This window comes from Macrotis lagotis, chromosome 5 (genome assembly GCF_037893015.1).
Source record: "Macrotis lagotis isolate mMagLag1 chromosome 5, bilby.v1.9.chrom.fasta, whole genome shotgun sequence".
In the NCBI taxonomy this organism is placed as follows: domain Eukaryota; kingdom Metazoa; phylum Chordata; class Mammalia; order Peramelemorphia; family Peramelidae; genus Macrotis; species Macrotis lagotis.
In genome coordinates, this window is record NC_133662.1 from 157382807 (window position 1) to 157407422 (window position 24616).

A 24616-nucleotide genomic window follows, 5' to 3' on the forward strand; every position below is an offset into this window, starting at 1 on the left:
AATCTATTACATCAACATTTTAAAAATCTATATAAATTTAACATCATAGCACAGGTGCTAATTGCCCTGCTTTTCTGAAGTCAACTATAATGTTTAAAGAATCCTTCTACTACTATAAATTTCAGTTTCTCATCAACTTGTTAGGTAGTTTGATAAGTTGCTGTTGTTCAAATGATTCACTAGCTGATGGTCATTCCTCTGGAGAGGAGACTGAAGTTGGTCATTTAGACAATAGTCACAAAGTCCAATATCAACACATATTCAAAGCCTTTCCAATATGGTAAACTCTTAGAGACCTTGCACTGCTAGCACCATCTTTGACAATCTAGGGACCAACTTCATACTGTGACAAAGCACCAGAGGAGGATGTCAAATAAATGTTTGCTTAATTCTATCTTGCTGTAATTTACCATGATCATCTTGGTCAGTAATGTGTAACCACAATGAATCTTTGTCTTCAGAGATTGTTCAATGGGTGTTGTAAAACTGTAGTTTAGTCATTGCCAGGATTGAATGTTGGAATATTTTTATGTGGTTTTATAGAAATAATAACATGAAAAGAAGGAGAAGAAAAGTATTTCTATTAGTGAATACCTATTTATTTCAAAATCACTGGTTTAATTTATGAGATTAGCAATCTGATTGTTTGGGGTCTTAATTGGGGAGCACGGAATCTAATAGAATTGCAGATCATGGTGATACTAGGTAATCTGGGGAAAAGGTGACAGAATTAAGGAATCTAGAGCAAGTGGTCCCTGTTTTATGATTCCTAGAAGCCTCCTCTTAAAGTAAATAACCCTCAGGTGAAATCCTGGCTGAACAGCACTTTATAGCCTAATTCCAGATCGCCTTTAGTCAAAAAAGAGCAAGAGTAACAACAGGACTTTAGTTGCTGTCTATACCTGCAATACCCTCCCCTCCCTTTCTTCTATTTAAAATTCTGTTTTCAAAATCTTATTCAAGTGACAGTCTTTCCTGCTAAATTGTACCTAATGCCTCATTTTGAGGTTAGGGTGACTCAAGATCAGAGGTTCTTAACTCCTGTGTCATGGATATCTTTAAATGTCTAGGGAAGACAATGGACTTCTCAGAATAACGTTTCTGAATGTAGAAAATGAAATTTCTGGTGTTATAAAGGAAAACCATTATATGGAAGTAGCTATAAAAATGTTTTTAAAAAAGTAAATTCACGGATCCCAGGTAATAAGCCCTGCTTAGATTCTCGAAAGGCTGTTTGGAGAACTTAACACAGGGTGTAGCAGATGCAACCATGTAGAAAGGCTTCAAAAGTAGAGGCCAAGGAGACATGTGATATCTACTTCCTGCAGAACAGATTGTGATGAGAATTCTATAGATCTTCAAAAGGCAGCATGCAGTAAGTGTAATAACAAAAGGAGAAAGGTGAAAAGGAGAAACCATCTGTGCTTTTTTTGAATTAGTTCTAAAACATCATCCCCAAAAAATCTTGTGAAAGAGTGCTAAACTGTTTAAACTTTTTTACTGGAGGAAAAGAGAAGAGCTTGGTTGATTTGTGAATGGTGATGAGGAAAACATCTGCAGTTATTTAACTTCCAACCTTGAAATTTCATTGTCGTAATTCTTCTTTATCAATAATCAGTGATCTCTAAAAACATAATGGCTATTCAATGAAACATCTGACTAGTCTTCTTCTCCATAATGAGTTGCAATACAGATGGGATGGACAAAACACAAAGTTTCTGACTTCATGGATATGTATGAAGGTTTATTTTGTGAAGTCAAGTATAACTTGAAGGGAATTTAATTCAATGAATATATTAAGTACTATGAGAAAGGCACTTTATGTACTGTGAGATGGTGATGCAAGATGAAAAAATTATATTCCCTACCATTATAATTACTGGCTAGCTTCTATTTTAGGCAAAGGGAGATGAAAAGTACAGTAACACTGTGGTGAAAGAAGGAAGGATGCCATAATGCTCTGTCTAGCCAGATAGTATATGAAGGAGAATACCATGAAATCATTCTAGATAAGGTAGGTTGGAGTTAGTTTGTGAAGCACTTTGAATGTGAGATTAAAGAGTTTGTATTTTATATTCTGAGTTACTGAAAGTTTTGAGTATAGAATGATGAGTTCAATTGTGAAAATTAGAAAGATGTTATTAACAGCGAATTGAAGGAAGATTGGTAAGAGAGGAGATGAATAACAATTACACTCCACCCCAAATAGACTGAGTCTAAAAGTCAGACATGACTGAAATGATTGAACAATTAAAAAAAAATCCATTCCCTTTTCCTCAAGGAGCCAACTGCAGATGGTCATAGGTTTATCACAGGTGAGATTGGCTTTATTTAGAAGAGTGAAATTATTTCTTGTTATGAATCAGCATAATAAATTTGGAATTTATGTTGACTCTGAAAGAGTTCATGGTAATAGTAGGAACCTGAACTAGAAAGTTATTGCGAGATCAACTATGAAGTCAGTAACTGCCCTGACTGTATCAAATGTCTTTGCAAAAGCAATTAGCTGAAAATTTGACGTAACGGACTCTTGTAGCTAAAGAAATAAGATGATCTAATTCAGTTTTCTCACATAAACACATATTTGTTTGCCAAAAAAACTCAAAAAGAATTTTCTCTTGGATATCTTTTAAATGTGCATAAGACCAAACTGTGGACAACTCAATGGAAAGCCCCAGGTGTTAGGGGGAAAGTGCACAAGGTCTTAATTTGAAGGACAGTGCTGTTACTTAGTATTTGTGTTACCTTGGGCAAGTCACTTCACTTCTCCAGGATTTGGTGTCCTCATATCTAAAATGATAGGTTGAACTAGATGATCTCTCAGAACATTTTCAATTCTATAACTATGATCTTCAAAATTGAATCATATTAAATCATCTCATTGATACATTTTGGGACTTTATCCCATTTGGAAATCTCTCCACATTCCTAAGTTACTTTAGAGTTGAGCTATCTTTTTCTAGAAAGTTGGTATTTGGGGGTAGGTAGGTGGTGTAGTGGATAGAGCTCCAGAACTTGAGTTCATATCCAGCCTCAGACACTTAATAAATACCTAGCTGGGGTGGCTAGGTGGCATAGTGGATAAAGCACCAGCCCTGGAGTCAGGAGTACCTGGGTTCAAATCCGGTCTCAGACACTTACTAATTACCTAGCTGTGTGGCCTTGGGCAAGCCATTTGACCCCCTTTGCCTTGCAAAAAAAACCAACCTAAAAATAAATACCTAGCTGTATGATCTTGGGCAAGTACCTTAACCCCATTGCCTTTCAAAAAAAAAACTTAAAAAAAAAAGAAAGTTGGTATTTGTTGATAAGGCCTTTGTGTAAAGAAGCCTCTTCAGAGTTCATGAAATCCCCATCATTAATAGTAACATTAACAGACATTTAACTAAAACTGAATCATTTGTCAGGGATATTGTAGAAGCTATTCCTGTTCAGACCCATTTCAGAAGGGGAAGGGAAAAGAATAAGCATTTATTAAATGACTACTATTAGCTAGTTACTATCCTAAGTACTTCCCACTTATTATTTCATTTGATTCTCCCAATTGCCCTGAAAGGGACCTCCTATTATTACCCCAGTTTACAGATGGTGAAACTGAGGTAGGCAGATATCAGGCGCCTGAGAATCAGAGATCTTGGGTCTTCTTGATTCCAGGACCAGTATTTTATCTGCCATAACCCCCCATCACCTCAATTTGAACTGAATGAACTCTTAAGTTGGACTTTGAAATGATAAGAATGTATCAAAAAATAATTGACAAAAGTTTTGTTCTCAAAAGGCTTATAACTATTTCATAGCATCACTAAAATACTTGTGTTATAACTCCAAGTGTCCTGAAGAGAATTTTCTTTATGACCCTTAGGATCATATAGTGAACAATAATAGGCTTTGTAGCTTTGAGATTCTGAGAGAATAAAATCTCCTAAGAGTCATATGTGTACAGCTAAACAATTAGCTTGGGGGATATGAGTGTTTTACAAAATTTCTAATCCATTTGCTCTGTTAAATTACTTCTTTTACATGAATTACCAGTAGCAAATATAATAATCCCATTTTTTCCTAGGATATTTCCATATAATTCTTTTAATAAACAAATTTTTAAAAAATCTGATATGCCACATTAACTATAGATTCCATTTGTGCCTTAGATTGAGGTTTTCTTGTTTTTTATTTCATTTTAACAATTTAGTGCTTACAAAATTGAATAATGTTTTGAGTCTGTATTGAAGATAAATTCAAGAAATATATTTACACATTTTTACAGAAAATATGAACACTGGATTTTGGTCAGTGTTAAAAAATATCAGATGTGTTAAAATCTCATGACTTACATTTTTGTTGTTTTTAAAGAGAGTTCTCCAAAATCCTTGGATTTTCTTTTTTTTTTTTTCTTTTCTCTACTTGAAAGTATCTTTAAATTCTCAGGGCCTCATGATGTAACATTGACTAAAAGAGTAAAGAAACCTGCATTATAATCCTAGATCTGCTATATCCTAGTTTTTTCACTTGTAGCAAGTTAATTCACCTCTGTTTGAGTCTCAGTAACAGAAATCTGTGAAATCCGGGACTTAAAGTTTAGAGATTCTTAATGATTTCCAGGACAATGGACCCATTTTGGCAGTCTGGTAAAAGTCTATGGACCTCATCTTAGAATAATGTATGTGTTCTTAAATAAAGTAATGTTAAATTTCAGTTAGAGATAAGTGAAAATAAAGATGACATTTTTTTCTCATCAAAGTTCATAGAGTCCTTGAAGTTTATTCATGGAAGACTTGGAGGTTTCTGAACCCCAGGTTAAATATCCTGAGCCTAGATTCTCTTCCAGTCCCTAACTCTAACATTCCATATTTGATTCTTTATGTGATACATATGCGACATGAAGAGAAAGATTCTCTAATAAAAGAGAAAAATATAAGGAAGATTCCTGGAAAGAGCAATTGACATAGTTAAGTACTGCCAATTGAAGGAAAATTCTTACTAACTCTGATTAGAAGCTGTCCCCCAAATGAGTAAAAACAATGAAAAAGGATAATTATTGTCTAAAAAGCTATTCAAGATCTCTAGGTACATTGTGGAATGAAGAAGTGGAAAACAATGACAGAGTAACTTTGAAAAAAAGTGAGAAATATTAAAATTCATTAATTGTCAATATATGATGGCCTACTACATAGCTCTGTGCTAGTCATAGCTTCTAAGTATCAAGGAACTATATCACAAATCCCTTTAAAAACTTTATAGTCTAGTCCAAAGGTTCTTGAGCTGCAGTCTACAGATTCCCAAGGAGGACATGGAAAGACTTCAAGTGGGTCCATGAATTTTAATTTTAAAAAATTATATTTATTTCAATATAGATGATTTCCTTAGTAATCTTATATATTTCATTTTATGCATTTAAACCCATTATTCTGAGAAGAGGTTCATAGGTTTCATAGAGGTTTCATCAGACTCCCAAAAGGGCTCATGATGGAATAAAAGGTTAAGAACCTCAGTTCTAGACAAAATAGCATTATATGTAGTTACATCTCCTAGGTTCCTTTCAAAAGTGGGTCCCTTGGAATTGTCATTTGTTTGAGGCACACTTTGGGTTACCATCTACTCAAAGCCTTATCTGAAATACAGAGTACTGAGATTAATGGAGAGGAGCGGATAGTGATTCTTGGCAAGGGAAATGATGTGAACAAATATATTAAAGAATCCCAGAGTAGAATCTCAGAAGGAATTCAGGAGATCATCTTGTCCAACCCATATCTGAACAAAGATTCCCTCTGCCACATCACTGATGTGCTCTTCCAGTCTTTCTTTAAAGACTTTCTATGAGAAGGAATTCACATCAGTCAGAACACAGAACCATTGAAGTGTAGGAGTTTTGTTTATGATGGATCAGAGGATCATGGAGCCCTCTTAACAAGAACAATGTGAAGTGGGAATGAAGAAGAAATGGGTCCAGATGATATTTGCAAAAAATAATAAAAAAATGTGAGTGGAGATGAGGAATAAAGGAAAGTGAAGATTCAGAGATGACTCTAAGGTTTGGAACCTGAATGATCAGAAGAATGATGGTACCACTGACAGAAATAGGGAAGCAAGAGAGCAGAATCCAAAGGGAATAGACTGTAGGACTGGTAAACTTTGATGGGATATAAAGATTAGGGAGAGAATGAGATTTATCTCAGTTTCTGTAGGGCTCTAATGTACACCTGTTCCTGTGACCTTGTAGGGAGCCTGCTATAACTTTTTAAAATGGTGACCCATTAATCCTAGTGAATACCATAGGGCTTCCATTCCCTAATTTTTCAATTTCCATCAAAACATATCTCTTATTCATTTAGAAACTCTTGTTCTATATGAAGAGAGAATGTCAATGTGTTAATCTTTGTTGGTGTTGGCTAGTTAATATATTCCTACCTTAGGTCAATATATCAAAGATTTTGGATTTTGTCGTATCACAGAAATTTTCAGAGTGGTCTAGGGATCCCTGGTGGGGCCAGGAGTGGGCCCTAAGACTATTTTAGGAAATCTGTGAAGTCAAAGATATTTTCATAATAATACTAAAACATTTTAGTAATTTTTGACTGTAAAGGAGTCCTGAGACCTGCAGCTTTACCAGATGGTCTTCAAGAGTTGTGGCTTAAAAATTCATCAACCTACAGCCAACTTGGTGATGGGCCTTTCTAAGTTCATCCAGGCTGGTTATTGAGAAGCAGATATACAGCCTGTCTCCACTGGAACTGGAATACTTTTCAGTTTGGTGGGACCTGCTAGAGTAGACTTCATGTCCCACACTGGCACAGCGTTCCTGAACATAGGGCCATTATCACAGCACAATGAGGTATCAAGGCATCAGAGGAAAACTGCAGTGGGGGACCCCAGCCTTTACCTGCTTAAAACCATATTTCAAGAGGTCCATTAAGGAGTAATGCTAATGGTAAGCAGTTCAAACACAAAAAGCAAAACAATTTGAGTTTGATAGTTTTGGTATCTGAACCTTTCGTTGCCCCTCCCCCTTGCCTCACAAGAGAAAGGTAGTCTCCTATTATGTCTATGAATAGGGCTATTGTTGCAAGCCAAAGCTATATTTGTGATCAAGTAACTAGCCATGTTGAAAAACAGATCCAGAGGGCAGGACTAACTGAATGCCAAGGTCCAAATAACATAGGATCAAGCACTGTACCTGAGGCTATGAAAATCTCTGCAGGAACCACAGTCAGAATTTTTAGCAAATAGTACTGCTAGTCAAAGAAAAGCTTTAGGGGCCTTCCTCTCTTCACTGGGAACAAAAAAAAAAGATGTAGGGCACACTCTCTGGCCTTGTTAAGGATATCTGGATCACTGATGCAAAGGAAAAGGAATCTACTAGATAAGTATCCCACTTCCCCACAATATTATTAAGTGCACCCTCAAGGAAAAAATTGCAAGTGATCTCTAATATAACAAAGACTCAACCATATTAAGCTAAATTTAATTATTTATTACTTTAATAACATCACAGGTTGTCAATTACTGGTGCTCAACTAGAGAATTCTAGTGTTTTTAAATCGTTCCTTTGTAGTCATTTTCCAGTCATGTGTGACTATAACCCTTTTGGGAGTGTTTCTTAGCAAAGATACTGGAATGGTTTGCCATTTTCTTCCCCAGCTCATTTTACAAATGAGGAAACTAAGACAAACAAGATTAAATGCCTTGCCCAGGGCCACACAGATAGTAACTATCTGAATCTGGATTTGAACATCTAGCTATTCCTTATCACATACCATATACTGAAGTCAGATTAGACATGCCCTTCTTATAGAAAACATTGCATGCTTTCCTACCTTTGTACTGGTGCTGTTTTTATATCTAAAATAATCTCTCCATTCTTCCGCTCCTACCCAAACCTTAACTCCACTGATAAACATCTTATCTTTTCTATCACCTCCTCCATGAAACCTGCCCTGATTTCACCCATTTTGACGGCTTCACTCCTTATTTAAAAACACATTAAATTTCTCTTCTTCTGGTTCAATGAAACAACACTTTAGAGATATAAAGATGACAAATGACTTGTCTGTCCTCAAGGGCTTATAATGTAGTGAAGAAATATGTCATCTATAAAATGAGGCATTTGTATAAGTGGATCTCTATGATCCTTCAAGTTCCAAATCTTAGGGTTCTATGGTTGATAATAGAAGTAAATATGAATGTGAGGAGAATAAAGGAGAGATATACCACAAGAAAATTTTAGGGGACTATTTATTAGGAGATGAGAGAAATTTTATTGAGAAAGAAAAAGCATGAGATAGTTCTTAAGGTCTTAAGGATTTCAATGAAGAGGTGAATATGTTACTAGTATGATACATAGACCATAAAGAGGAGAGAATAAGATGGTTGAAATGTGGAGTGTGTGATTTGTCACATTTTACTTTGCCAGAAGAGACCTTAGAGGCTGATTGCAAACCCCTTATTGTTCAGATGATAAAATGAGATCCAGAGAAGTTAAAATTTGTCTAAAATTATGTGTGCTTTTGTGTATATCTATATGTATTTTAAAAATTCTTCCTAGAATATAAACCACTGAGGATGCAGTAAACAGCCTTATTCACTCTTTAATCATCCTCAGATGACTCCACAATGCATAGCATACAGTCAGTACTTAATAACTATTGGATAATTGAATGCTTGTGATTTGCTCAAGTGCTTCTTCAGGTCATCACACTTGTTCAAAGAGCCTGTGCTCCTTTTTCATTTTCTCGATTTGGATTATTTATTTTCATTTGTTAGTATGGCAAAATGAGAAAAGAATAATCTGAGCAATTTCCCAGTGAAATCTGAACTTTGAAATTGTTGATTAAGAACTGATTGTGCATAAAAGCAGCACTGAAATCCAGAAACAGAGAGGCTCAGACTACATCTGTCTTTGGGTATTGTTGACAGCAATATTCATGTTTGTTTAAATATTCCACAAAGCAAAAAGTCCCCAAAGTCAGCAGGTGTTTTCAGTGTGCTGATTTCCATCCCTAAGAGAGAAAGTGCTGGAGAATTGAGAGTCTTTTCTTATAAGAAATCATTAAGAACTTTGGAGACACACACACACACACACACACACACACACACACACACACACACACCTCTTTAACTTTAATTAGTAGAACTAGAGTAGAACATTAGTATTCACTTCTGTTTGTATATAAGAGATAAGGCAATTCCCTTTCTTTCAGATTTGTGAATATCCCTTGTAAAAAAATAAATGCTAGGAAGAATTCAGTATTCTATGAAGACCTCTCATTTCCACAGCATTTCTAGATAATTTTTTTTATCCCTCCTCTCTCCTATAAAATCTACAAAAGATTTTGGAATTCTTTAAGGTTTGCAAAGTATGTTATCTCATTTGATCCTCACAATAACCCTGAGACTAAGTATTATTATCATCCACATTTTCCAGAGGAGGAATCTGAGGCGCAGAAAAGCTATGAGATTTGCCCAAAGTCACATTAGCTGGTGTCTGAGACAGAATTCAAACTTCAATTTTTTGGATTCCACATCTAGCCTTCTGTCTACTGTGCCACTTAACTGCCTGGAAACTGTACTATTTTCCACTGCTATAACTGTGTGACCCTGAATGAATCACCTCTCAAAGCTTCACTTTCTTCATCTTAAAAAATTGGGGCTAGTACCTCAATAGGTTGTTATGAAGAAAGTGCTTTGGAAACTTCCAAGCCCTATATGGGCATGAGTTAAGATAATAATAATTTTGTTACAATACAATATATGATATTATATATTATATTACACACTCCATATACTATACATTATATATAATATTATATGCTATATTACATATCACATGTTATGCTATATATTGTTATATGATATAGATTATATATAGTAGTGAAGTCTTATATATTATAGTTATATATCACATCATATGTGTTATTATGTACTATTATATATAGCCATGAAGAATTATATATTAAATTACAATTATATATTACATTATATCACATGTTATATTACATATATTATATATTATATAGTAGTGAATAATCATATATTATATTATACTATACATTATATTACATTTATTACATATAGTAGTAGAGAATTATATATTACATGTTATGTTATATAGTAGTGAGGAATTATATGTTATAATAATTATATATTATAATTATATATTATATTATAATATATACTTATATATTACATTATGTTGTATAATACATTATATTACATATATTATGTTATACTATATGTTATGCATTACTATATATAGTAGTGAAGAATCATATATTACAATTATATATTATATGTTATATATAGTAGTGAAGAATTATACATTATATTATAATTATATATTACATTATATTACATATATTATGCTATACTATATGTGTTACACATTATATATAATAGTGATGAATCATATTACAATTATATATTACATGATATTATATGTTATATTATATATTATATATAGTAGTGAAGAATTATATATTGTAAGTTATGTTACATATATTGCACTATATATTATATAGTAGTAAAGAATCATATGTTATAATATATTATATATAATTATATTGTGTTATATATTACATATAGTCATGAAGAATTATATATCATATAATAATCATATAAATTTATGTAAATATCAAAGCAAAGTTATATGAAAATCTTATTATAGCAAACCATATTCTATATGATATCAAAATATTATTTCCATTCGTTAGCATGGCAAGATGCAAGGAGAGCCTTCGAGCGTGATTCCAGCCTTCAGTCCTGGGAGGGAGTCATTGACTTTTCAGTTCTGTTGGCATCAGGCCATCTGACCATGAGCCTTGAAAAGATACTGTATCATTTAACATTATATGTTATAGTATACTGTAACAAGATGATGATACATTGTTAACTCTCCCGGGGTGCCGGCCGCGCACCGCCGGGCTCACCACCGTTTCGCCTTGTCTCTCCCCAGGCAGGATGAAAGACCGGCTCGCGGAGCTGCTGGAGCTCTCCAGGCGGTACGACCTGGAGTGCGGCGACGAGGAGGACGACGAGTGGGACGCGGAGCAGGGCCGCGTGGTGTTCGAGACGGACCACGTCCTGGAGTCTCTGCAGCGGGACGTCCGGGACATCCGCAGCGAGACCCGGCTGCTGGTGGCCGACGTCCGGCGGCTGGGCAAGCAGAACGCCCGCTTCCTCACCTCCATGCGGCGGCTGAGCAGCATCAAGCGGGACACGGACTCCATCGCCAAGGCCATCAAGAGCCGCGGGGAGGCCATCCACGGGAGGCTGCGGAGCCTGCGGGCCTTCGGCGAGCGCGCGGAGGAGAAGTACGGCGCGCACTCGGCCGCGGGCCGCATCGCCGAGGCCCAGGCCGGCGCCCTGGCGCGGGCCTTCCAGGAGGCCATGCGCGACTACAACCGGGCCGAGATGAGCCAGAGGGAGAACTGCAAGATCCGCATCCGGCGGCAGCTGGAGATCGTGGGCAAGGAGGTGTCGGGGGCCCAGCTGGAGGAGATGTGCGAGCAGGGCAGGTGGGACGTGTTCTCCGAGAACCTGCTGGCCGACGTCAAGGGGGCGCGCTCGGCCCTGAGCGAGATCGAGAGCCGGCACCAGGAGCTGCTGAAGCTGGAGGGCCGCGTCCGCGAGCTGCACGAGCTCTTCCTGCAGATGGCCCTGCTGGTGGAGGAGCAGGGCGACGTGCTGGACGTGGTGGAGCAGAACGTGGAGAAGACCCAGAGCTACACCGGGGAGGCCCGGGCCCACGTGAAGAGAGCGGTGGAGTACAAGAAGAGGCACCCGTGCCGGACGCTGTGCTGCTGCTGCTGCCGCTGCCTCCAGTGAGCCCCCCGCGGCCCCCGGGGCCCCGTCTGGCCAGCACCCCGGCCTGGGGGGCGCCGCTTGGTCGCCATCCTCGTGCTTCTCGGGGCAGCAGCAGCAGCGGCAGCAGGCCGGCGGACAAGGCTCGCCTCCACCTCCTCTCCAAAACACAATGGATACTGCCAAAGTTTGCATCAGTAAAAAAACAAAATTTACTATAGAACTTACTCTTGTTTGTGTATCCAAATGCCTTCATTCTTTTTATGGAAAGGAGAGGCAGGAGCACTGGGAAATCAGAATCATAAGCATTTTCCTTAACATATCTGCAGGGAGGAGTCCAATGAGAGGTCCACTGAAATGATGTGGTTTCACTGAAAAAGCAAATTACTCCCATACATAACTAGATGCTGGGACCTTAAGAATTTCATTCACGGGGTGGCTAGGTGGTGCAGCGGATAGAGCATCTGGCCCTGGAGTCAGGAGGACCTGAGTTCAAATGTGACCTCAGACACAATAATTACCTAGCTGTGTGGCCTTGGGCAAGCCATTAACTCCATTTGCCTTGCAAAAACCTAAAATTGTAAAATTACTTGTTTTTCTCCCTTACCGAGTAGAGTTTTTTAAAATTTTGTTTTTTTGTTTTAAAGTCATAACTTAGGTAATCTCTTGACCTAATCTTTATGACTATTGTAGCAAACCTTCCTTGGTTTCCATGCTGTTGGAGGACATTCCCGGGACAGTTTTCAAATTTTTTTTAAGCACTGAAGATTGAATAAGGTACAAAGCACTTGGATTATAGCATCCGTGTTTTTAGACATCTGTATATTAAAATAAGATAAAGTTCACTTTTTAACTTGTCAGTTTTATGCACACCTAAATATTCTGGCATGTACAAGAGTTGAACATTAGTATTCACTTTTCTTTGTATTTAAGTACTAAGCCAGTTCACTTTCCTTCAGATTTTGTTTAAAATAACTACTAGATAGATCCCAGTACTCAAAGAAGGTCTTTCATTTCCACGTCTCTTCTGATTATAATTTTTTGGGGGGGAACTCTATTCTGTATAGCAAAGAAAGGAGAAAGGGACCAGAAATACAGAGAACAAAACACACCAGCACTAATACAAGAATGCCTTAGGATAGTTGACAACCAATTAGACAACTAATTCTTCCTTTTTAGGTCAATGACAGACTGGAAAGAGCTCTAACCTTAAAGTGAGGACATGTGAGGACTTAGATCTTGCTCTTACCACTTCAATATCTATGTAACATTGGCCAAGACACTTCTCTAAGTTTCAATATCCTCATCTGAAAATAATGGGGTTCTATAATATTTGAAAATCACAGCTACACAAGGCAAAATATTATCTATTATAAGGAATCAGTGCAGACAATAAAGAACTAAATGATCTTTGAGTACTTGCCATCTGTCAAATTTTATTACTTTAATTTATTAATTCTATTTCATATGGGCCATTTTTTTCTCTTTCTCTTGGAATTTTGAGCTATCTGTGAAATGCAAACATTTAGGAATTCAGGTTATTTAAAGACAGCTATTTACTAAACTTTTGTCACAAGTCTTTTTTATATAATAATAGTTTTATCTTATATTTTTGTGTCACATTCTTTTAAACCTCTCTCATAATTTTATCTATTATTATGAACTAAAATTTACTGAGGTGGACTCTGTGCCCAGAAGGATGTTGTTAGAGAAAACTCATATTGAAACACATACTAAAAAGATATGGATTAGAGTATAAAACTTATGCCAGTGACCAAAATCATCAGGTAATGAAAATTGTATTCAATTAACATTTGCCCTTCCCCCTTTACAATCTATCTAATACCTTTCTGCTTTTCCCTCTCAAACTAGGTCAGTGGCAAATCATTCAGTTCTTCATCAAATAGATTCTTAGGAAAATCCAAATAGAAAGGGGATTAAAAAGATGAACTAGATTATCGATTATCAACTCTTTGAGCTAATAATGGTTTATTTGAGCATTGTGGTTTTGTGGGCAAGAGCTCTTTCTTATTTTAATGGTTAATCCTTGGGGAAACTGAGAATTTTGAATCCCATTAGTCTCTCCACCTTAGTCATAACCATTTCCCTGGTTTCAAATCCCAGATCTTCTACTTTCTGTTTGTGTGATCCTGACCATGGCTCTTAACTTCTCTGGGTCCCAGTTTTCTTATCTATAAAGTGAGAGAGTAGGACAAGGTGAGAAGTCTTCTAACTCCAAAATCTAAGATACCTTCTAGCAACTAAACTACTACTAATTTAAAATTATAATTTAAGACAATTATTCAATTTTCTCTCCCTTCTCTTTTTTGTACATATGTATTTTTATGGACAATTTGTATTAAAAAAACTAATGAAAAGTAAACTATTTATACCACTCCATATTCTGTTCCAAACTTTGTTTATATCACTACATGTAGTTTTATATAATTCAATTAGTGTCTACAATTCTACTTTTTTTTACTTAGCATTATTTCATTTATCTCTCTCTGTATTTTGACATTATTTACATGCTTGCCATTTTAATAGCTACATAATATTCTACAGTATTAATGCTTCATAGTTTGCATACCTGTTGCCTTAACATAAAGCATTTTGTTGTCTGATTTTTTATTCTTATAAATAGAATTTCTTCAAACATCATTGTATAAACTACATTTATACACTTTAGGTTTATTTCTTTTATTAAAGAAGCACTTTGATGTCTTGTAATGGTATGGCATCTTCTGAGGCATAGAATTTACTGGTGCTGATTCTATTCCGACTGAGATCTACAAAGTGAGAGATCCATTACTCATTCAAAAATTGACTGAAATTTTCCAGGTTATATGGGATGAAGAAGGTTATCCCCCAAGAATTCATGGATAGCTCCATAATCTACCTCTATAAAGGTAAAGGGAGTAGATTGTCCTGTGACAATCATAGGGGTATTTCTCTTTACACATTGCTGGTAAGATTCTTGCCAGTCCTCAATAGGCTGAACATTCATCTGGAAATTGGTCACCTTCCTGAGAGTCAGTGTGGCTTCAGAAAGGGTAGAGGAACAATCCATATGATATTTGCTGCCCAACAACTCCAGGAAAAATGCCAGGAAAAGAACAGAGGTCTGTATACAACATTTATAGATGGGAAAATTATGTCGAAATTTGGTTCACCTGGAGAAGTTCATCAGTATTGTAAATCAGTTTCATGATAGCATGCATGCCCAAGTTTTGGATAGTGGATGATGCTCTAGAGATTTCCCAGTCATCAATGGAATAAAACAAGGATGTGTACTTGCACCTATACTTTTTAACATGGTGTTTTCAGTCATATTATCAAATGCCTTCACTGAGGATGAACATGGCCTGAAGGTCAGCTATGGCACTGATGGCAAATTCTTCAACTTAAACGTTAAAAGCCAAAACCAACGTGGAGGGAGTGATGGTGCATAATCTTCTGTTTGCAGCTGATTGTTCTCTCAATGCAGTCTCAAGCTGAGATGCAGCAAAGTATGGATTGATTCTCTGCTGCTTGTGCTAAGTTTGATCTAACAATGAACACCAAGAAAACACAGGTGCTCCATCAGCTAGCACTACACCATCTATATGTGGAACCATCAATTATAGCAAATGGAGAAGTTTATAATACTGCGGACAAGTTCACTTACCTTGGCAGTGTCCTTTCCAAGGAAGTACACATTGATAATGAGGTTGACACTCGCATTGCCAGAGCTAGTTCAGTATTTGGGAAACTGAAAGAAAGTTTGGGACAGAAGGGGTTTTAGACTGACTACCAAACTGAAGGTCTACAGAGCCAATGTGCTGACCTCATTGCTATATGCCTGTGAAACCTGGACAGTTTACCAGACATGTCAGGAAACTGAATCATTTCCATTTAAATTGTCTTAGGAAGATACTGAAGATCACCTGGCAGGAGAAGGCACCAGACACTGAGGTCCTTTCTCAGGCTAAACTCCCTAGCACTCCAATATTACTACAGAGAGTGCAACTATGATGTGCTGGACACATTGTTAGAATATCTGACATACGCTTGTCAAAAAAAAAAACTATTTTATGGAGAACTCATAAAGGGCAAGAGCTCACAGAGGGATCAGAAGAAGTGGTACCGAGAAATCCTGGAGGTAGTGAAGAACTTCAGCATGGGATATTTTGGCACAGGACCACCCAGCTTGGCGTGCCCTTATCAGTGTGGGGGCTGCACTCTGTGAGGAAGGCAGAATTGAAGCAGCTCAAAGGAAACACAACACCCCAGGGGTTCACATGGACTACTTGTGCCCAGCCTGTGGTAGAGCATTCTGAGCTTGTATTGATCTGATCAGCCATAGTAGGACACACGGTAATTTGTCTCAAACATAGTAATGTCATTTTGGTCTTCTTCAATAATGAAGGACAAGAACCAGTTGTGTCAGTTACAAATTGAAAACAATTGGGGGATAGGCCAGGCAATGAATTGTATCTGACATCCAAAGGAAGAAACAAGAGATTCATAACTAGTAGACCATTAGTGTTCAATTTTATTTGTCCAGAATTTGATATTCAAAGGTGGAAAGAGTAGCCAAATTGAGTTCTTAAAGAGTTGAAGTATTTGTTGAATTGCAAGCTCAAAGAATGTGAAATGTTCTGTGACTCTACCAAATATTTTCTCCTTGTTCTCTAAGAAACATTGGGCCTATTTATATGGTACTGGGCTGTTATACCCATTCATTTGTTTTGGTCCATTTCCTTCATCATTAACTGTTGTTTCTTTCAATTTGAAGATGCTCATTCACAAGTTAGAAAAAATGAATATTTTATCATTTACAGTGTTATATTTTGTGTAGAAAAGAGGTAGTTATTATATCTAAAGAATATCTGCTAACATTCACTGCAGGGAAGACCTATTCATCCATTTTATTTAAGATTATACTTATCCACTTTGTAGTACTATTGTAACTCTGGGCAATGAATTCAGCCTCTTTGTTTCTGAGTTTCCGCATCCATAAAATGAAAAGAGTGGACTAGAATCAAGGGGCATGTGAACTCAAAAATTTTGGTAAAAATATTTCAATATATTCAGCTTCCTTTGTAATCCTATATATTTTTTCTGCATTTAAAACATTCTAAGAAGAGTGTCTGTAGTCTTCAGCAGTCTGGCAAAGAGGTCCATTACAGAAAAAATGTTAAAAATCCTTGACCTAAAAAAACTTGTGGAAAGGTCTGGAGGCCTATGGCTGGGCAACTATATCCACGGGCAAAGCGGTCTCTCCAAGAGTGGCACAACTAAGGAGGAACTTCCCACATCAGAGTTCAATCACTACCAGGAGAGAGACCACAGCACTTATATTTCACGAATATACCTGAATTTCATACATCTCAAATGAATAAATAGAGCAAATCCTACATTTTAATTCACTTAGAGAACTGGTGAGCGGTTATATTTATAATAGAACGTTTTCCCTCTGGGTTTCCAGTTTCTGCAACTCAGGTGAGCAGCTCTATTGGGTATCTATTGGGGATTGGGGAGAATCCAAAATTAACCCAAGATCAGCTATTTTGGGAAAGTTAAAAGAGCAGATAGCTCACCTGCTGGTACTTAATAAAATGACAGCAGTAGGTCTAGCAAGTATAAGAACATAACTAATTTGTGCATAGGAAACTTTTTTTTGTTGTTTTGCAGTGATGAGAATGTTTGCTTTTATAATTGCATTTTTGGTTCAATGTACAAATTGATCTGCAGAAGCAGGACAGTATCCAACTCCAGAAGAAAAAATAAAGGTGAAAGAGAACTATTTACTAAGTTAAACTCATTAATTTCATATGTGTTTACCCACAGAATCTGTGGATAATTGGAGGAGGGATAATTGGAGCTGTAGAAATGAACTATGGACCTCAGTTAGTTGTAAATTAAATGAAAGGAGTAAATTGACTTTCTCCACCTTCTAGTCTATCTGCATGTCTTCTTTTCTCCCTAAATTTAAAAATGTACTACAGAAATAAGTGGTTAATGAGTAGCTCCTTTTTGGTTTTGTTTTGTTTTCATTTTGACGTAGGAGGAATCTCACTGCCAAAGGCTGGTCATTAAAACATGAAGCCTTTGGCCATGACAATGTAAGAAAAATATATAGATATGAACAAACACACACACATAAATATATATATATATATATATGCATGAATATATCTATAACTAAGGACACCTATATGTAATTCTCGACTGGGCTTGGAGCAAAAGGGTTGACATCACCCAGGCACTGAAACTTGAGCTATGGGGAGCAAAGAACCCATGAGGGGCAGGGAAGGGGGGGGGGGTGTCTGCAGAATGGTTCCTTTTATAGTAAGAACTATGTCAGTATATATATGTATTTACACCCTTACATTACATATGTGCCATGATCTTCAGTTCTGGGCATTCATTCCCCATCTGCTGCAGTGGCTGTGGTAGAATGGTAAGAGAGGTGCATAAATTGCTAAAAATCACAATTTTTATTAACAGGAACATTTTAAGAATTTTGAGACAATATTAATCATTTATTTGACTAGTTGCCCAGCTCACAAATAACCTGGTCCAACAACCAATGAGTTGACTACTGGAGTAAATTGTAGCCCAATTGAAGGATGTCTTCTAGGTTCTCATTAACTAAAGGAATTGTGATTCTCTGAGTTGGCAGAATTGGTTTTATTATGCATCAAAAATGTTTAAAAGGGGTGGGGAAGTGGATAGAGCACTGGCCTTGGAGTCAGGAGTACCTGAGTTCAAATCTGGCCTCAGACACTTAATAATTACCTAGCTGTGTGGCCTTGGGCAAGCCACTTAACCCCACTGCCTTGTAAAAACTAAAATAAAGTTTTTAAAAATGTTTAAAAAAAGAAATGACATTTCATGGGTCATTTAATGGAACATTACAGGACTTCATGATGATCATAAGGGAAAAATATTCTTGAAATTAGTTGTGGCAAATGAATGTTGATGCATCTGTTTAGAATTTGAGCAAAAAGGGGTAGCTAGGTGGCTCAGTGGATAGAGTACCAGCCCTGGAGTCAGGAAGACCGGAGTTCAAATACGACCTCAGACGCTTAATAACTAATTACCTTCCTGTGTGATCTTGGGCAAATCACTTAACCCCATTGCCTGGCAAAAACCAAAAAAGAATTTGAACAAAAACCAAATTCTACAAAAATATCAATAAAATTCTTCAAATAGCATAAAGCTATATTTTAATTCTTAGTGACTTCAATCCAAAGGTGCACATAGAAGAGAACAAAAATATGTTGAAAATAAAGAAAATAAGAAAACAAAAAATGTCTTATAGACTATATAATATTATCCCAATATTTACTCTATCTCAAAGTTTTAATGTATAATTTAATGCACTTAGGACACTGGGGACATCCTATATTTCTTGAATATTTTCTTCGGAAGTTGAAAGATGTTGGACACTGAAAATATTGAATAGTTTGATACTTCAATGAATGTTGTATTTCATCCATGCAGGTACTTCATTCTGTGCTTCTAAGATATAGATTTCACTGTATCCATATCTGAACATCCTTTTCTAGTTTTGCCCATATTGTCACATAAATCTTCTACCAGGGACCCTCCAAAATACTTGAGGGGGTATAAAAAGCGGTATCTTTCTCCACATTTCTCAATATTGCATTAATATTAGGGTTTTTGAAGGGCTGTCTCTCTTGATGCATGGCCAACCCATCTTAAAAGTCATACAACATTATTTGACATCATCCTTTATGTTGAGCTTATTATTATGTCTGTATTATGTTGTAAGCTACTCACATTTACCATATGCCTCTCTTTTGCTGAATGACTTGCATCTTTAATTGGATTCAGTTTAATTAGAAAAATATGTAATGTCCTGAGACTACAGTATTCTGTGACTCACAGACATACATCTACTGAAAGACTATTGGTGCTAGGAAAGGAGGACTTTTGTTTTGGGGGTTATTGAAATCACTGCACAATTTCTCACCCTTTCCCACTAGTCTACTCTTGTGGAACTTTGGGTTCAGCTTATTGTCCATGCATGGTGTATGACCCAGACATATGTACTGATAGATCAGTTTTGGATGGATTTGTCCATCCAATTGCAAATCATAGTTGGAACAATAGACATTCTGCATCCACATGGGTTTTTCCCATGTTAAGTTGAACTCTTTTGAATTATTATGAATGTCATTTAGGAGGCTGTACAATGAATGAATGAAACTCTGAATAATGTTACCAAAAAGACAAAATGAATTATGTTTCAACAGACAGGAAATGACTAGTTATTGATGTGGTAGACTTCTGAATCATCTGTCTGCAAAGTCAGATCATTTACTAGTTGGCTCAAAGAGATCAAAATCAATTGAAGAAAGGGTAAAGAATGTGCAATTAAAATGGCTCTAATCTGATTTATCTGAACAAGAAATTGGCATAAGAAATAAGTAAATGAATGGTGACAGATATGGAAATTTAACTGAAATAAAACAACTGCCAAAATGAGAAGACCAAAAGAGACTAGTAATATCTTCAGGCAGCAGACATTTAATTTTCTTGCAAACAGTAATGCCAGTATATATTATAAACTTATTCACAAAATACTACTGAGAAAGATGGTGTGAGATTTACAAGTAGCATTCCCTCACAAAATAATGAGACACTAGAAGGTGAAATTATTTAATTGTTTAAGGGGAATACAGATAGAGGCAGATTTGGGATATGTCTTTTGTCAAAACAAAATTTATCAATGCATTTTTAATAGTGAGGAGCAATGAAAAGTGTTATATATATATATATATATATATATATATATACTTTGATATGATATATTTTGGTAATATAATAATATTTTATTTTGGTAATGTAACAATATTTTAAATTACGGAGCTCTTGACTTGAGACCAGCTAAATTAAATTAGTCAGAGAGCATTTAAAGATGAAACAGGAAGGAAGAAATATGCAAAAAATAGAAAAGAACTGTCAGCATATGTAACATGAGATTCTCTGCCCCCACAGAGACTAAAGACCAGGTTCCCTACATTTCTCCTCACCCTCGAAATTCTTTGCTACTTAGCCCCAAAGTGCTCTAATAGATAAGGGGGGGAAAATGTGTGATTTTTCTCAACCATGGTCATTATCTTACTTTTACAAAGGTGAAACTGTAATCTACCGAAGATGTAAAGATTCAGGATCTATAAAAATATTGGTTAGACAACCTATCACTGTTAGATATATAATTTTTATTTTCTGTTCTATTTTATAGATGGGGAAATTGAGACTTCTAGAGATTAAGTGACTTGTCCATGATCACATAGTTTGTTACTGGGACAGGATTTGAACAAATCTTGATGGCAAGTTCAAAACTATCCTTTAAACCACTTAGCTGCCCCTACAAGGTATCCTATTCAAATATTCTATCAACCAAAAAGATGTTTGATATTTTAAAAAATCTCCTCCCAAAATAGAAAGTAGATTTCAATTTCTGTGAAATTCAAACCAAGAAAAGTAAAAGAGAAAATGTTTTTAATGTAAGGTCAGCAACTTCTATTTCCCCCATTCCATCTACTTTTAATCACTCAGGACTTTTTCATTTAAGAATTCTATATCAGTCCTCTTAGTAGAGAGTGTGAAGTGTTCTGAGTGACGTGTTCTAATTTCAAGTGATGCTCAGTGTCAGTTTTCTATCATAGCTGTAATTCTTTAAACAATTTAATGAAAAGTACATATTTTATATCAGAGAATTCAAGAATTTGTAAAACTATGTGCCACCTGAAAGTTTTTTCAATTATATTTTACTCATATATTATAAAGGAATTCTCTAAAAAAAAGTCTTTTCTCAGGTTTCAGTTGTAGGTAATTATATCACTAGCAGAAAAGACTTGGAACTAGTCCTAGGCTCAGAAACCTGGCAAAGGCCAGTGCTACCCTACATTCTCTAAGGTAGTCAAGTGCCTCCTCGAAGCTGAAGCTGAAGCCTTAAGGTGATTTATTCATCCCTTATGAGGGCTGATAAAAGCCATGGAAGGAGCTTAAAGGAACTGATCCACTCTAACCTAACTATCAGGAGAGCTTAAAGGACTTTCCATTATAAAGGTGGCACTTGAGTTTGGAAGGGGGACAAAAGACATTTTGTGACCCTTCAGGACTGTGGCTGTGGACTTGATAGAGTTGAAAACATGTAAATCCTAAGCACATTGGCCAAACAGTCTCATAAAGAGTGATAATACTCATTGGGAAATAAGTCCAAGCAATAAAAGACAATTCCAACCAAATGTAATGAGACAAAACAGATACCTGTACTTGGAAGCTTGAGAAATGCATCAATTTGGGCACAGTAAGATCATGAGTAGTCAAGAAATCATTCCTTCTCCCATCAGCAGTAGATGAAGTTGTGAAAGACTGCCACCTTTCTCACCAGGTAGGTGAGAAATATAACTAGGGCCAGAAAACTTGCTCTGAAGATTTAACCCTTTAGTATAGATGCCCTAGGGTCCCACTGTTTTGATTAAAAGTTCCTCTAGGAATTCACTGTTTCAGGAAAGTTCAAGTCATATTTTACTAATCTCCAGCCATCTTTTTGTCAGTTGACTTTTTCCCATTCCCTTAGCACCAATTTTCTAGCTTCTGGAACCAAAATCAAATCAATATTGCCATTACTCCAGGACAAAATGTGTTGATATACTTTCCTATTCACCAATTCACTTCAATTATTCAATTATTCAATTAAAATTTATTAAATACCTAAGGGGCAGTTAGGTGGTGAAGTAGAGCACCAACCCTGGAGTCAGGAAGACAAGTTCGAATTTGACTTCAGACACTTGCCATTAACTAGCTGTGTGATCTTGGATTCGTCTCTTAACCCTAATTGCCATTTCCAGTCATTCTGATTCTTATCTGGCTGTTGAATCCAGATGTCTCTGGAGGAGAAAGTAAGGCTGATGACTTAGCAAAAGCACTCCTTACTTAAATCCAATTCACTTGTTTGTCATGGCATCACCTCCCTGATGTCATGCTCTTCTTTGAGAAGAAATACAATCATCATCATCATTAATGCCTATTATGCAGCAGTCATTGCACATAAGTGCTGAGAAGACAAATAAGAAAAAAGAGCATATAGTCTATAGAGAGGGAGAATTCCTGAATTTCCCCACATATAAGATGTACCCTTGGGGCAGCTAGGTGGCACAGTGGATAAAGCACCTGCCCTGGAGTCAGGAGTACCTGGGTTCAAATCCAGTGTCAGACACTTAATAATTACCTAGCTGTGTGGCCTTGGGCAAGCCACTTAACCCCATTTACCTTGCAAAAACCTAAAAAAAAAAGAACTCAAACTTCTTGAAGGTAAGAACTGTTTTTGTTTTGGTATTGTTTTTTTCATTTAGGATTCATTACTATTTCATTCCCTTAGTATTATTTTCATTCATTTTCTTGCTTATTCTGTCCTAACCAAAGGCTTTATTATTTGAGATGAAGAGATGGATTTTTGCTGACTGATTTTTTTTTAAGTTTTGCTATTTGATTTATAGTTCTTGGTCCTAGCTGATGCACTAAGTTAGAGCTCATTCCATACTAAATAATTATGTGTAAAGGGGACCCTGTTTGTCCTCAGGGGTCTCAAAATCACTACTCTGAATATGAATTGAAACTAGTGGTCCTAGAAGGAATGCTCTCATGATTTACCCTCCAAATACCATCATACATATTAAAAAATTCCAGAGTCATGTGTAGTAGACAGCTCTGTACTCCAAGACTAGCCTATTCTCAAAGTTAAATAATAGTTCTTTTAGAGAATTGTATTTAGATAGATTGAATCATTCATACAAAGTTTATTCAAAAATGTGTAATTTTTATTTTATCAAATTGAAAAGGATATTCAATTCAAACTTTATTACAGACAAAGGGATAGTAATTTCACAATAGCTACATGCCTTCACCCGTAGTGTTTTATTGACTATCTTATTTCCTATGGCAAATATGATTCCCAAACCATAAACTTTCTCCTCTTTAAACAAGCCTCTCCTTTTTAAAACAAATACCACATAGTTTGACCTAATGTTTGTCCTTCATTTTTAAAGAAGACCCCGACATCACAGAGGTGATATAAGGACAAGTGCATGAATTGGATTTGAGTGAGAGGGTGCTGTGCTAAATCACCAGCCTCGCTTTCTCTTCCAGAGCCATCTGGATCCAGTGGCCAGATATGAATCAGGGTGACTGGAGTGGGCCTTGGATGGGAGGCAATTAGGGTTAAGTACCTTGCCCAAGGTCACAACAGCTAGAAAGAGTCAAGTGTCTGAGGCCAGATTTGAATTCCTGTCCTCCTGACTCCAAGGTCAGTGCTCTATTCACTTCCTTACCTAGCTGTCCCCAATTTTAAGCTATCTGACATGAACTTTCCTGAACTCCTTCAAACTTTTCAACTTCACCTTTTTTCCCTGCTTCACAGGAAGAAATATCCTTCCTCCTTGCTAAGGCTACTTCCTCTAATTGCCTAGCCTATTTCAATTACTTCTGCTCTCTTCTTCACTCATACTCCAAGTCATCATCCTTCTTATTATGACTAGGAATCACCTTCAAAACCTTTTAGTGGCTCCCTATGGCTGATCTAAAAAACCTGAATCTCCTTTGACCTGTATTCATTTACTTATTTTTATCTACTTTCCTCTGAATACTATTGAACTAGTCATATTCTTCTTTAACACCCCCCATTTCCACCCTGTGTCTTTGTGTTCCTTAAGCCACTGTTCTTTTTCATTATTTAAAATTCCAAATTCTATATCCTTCACTTTTTAATGACATTCCATCCCACCTCCTGGATAATACTTTG

General features: G+C 36.5%; 1 protein-coding gene across 3 annotated transcripts in view; it reads left to right on the forward strand.

Moving 5' to 3' along the window:
* STX11 (syntaxin 11) overlaps positions 1–11829 on the forward strand; it is a 55667-nt gene extending 43838 nt beyond the window's left edge. For all 3 annotated transcript variants that reach the window (XM_074187762.1, XM_074187763.1, XM_074187764.1), the window contains one exon: positions 10946–11829. In XM_074187762.1, coding sequence (XP_074043863.1) covers positions 10946–11817 — 872 coding nt within the window. In that variant the 3' untranslated portion in view covers positions 11818–11829. The remainder of the gene's footprint in view (positions 1–10945) is intronic.
* Positions 11830–24616: the final 12787 nt, after the last annotated feature.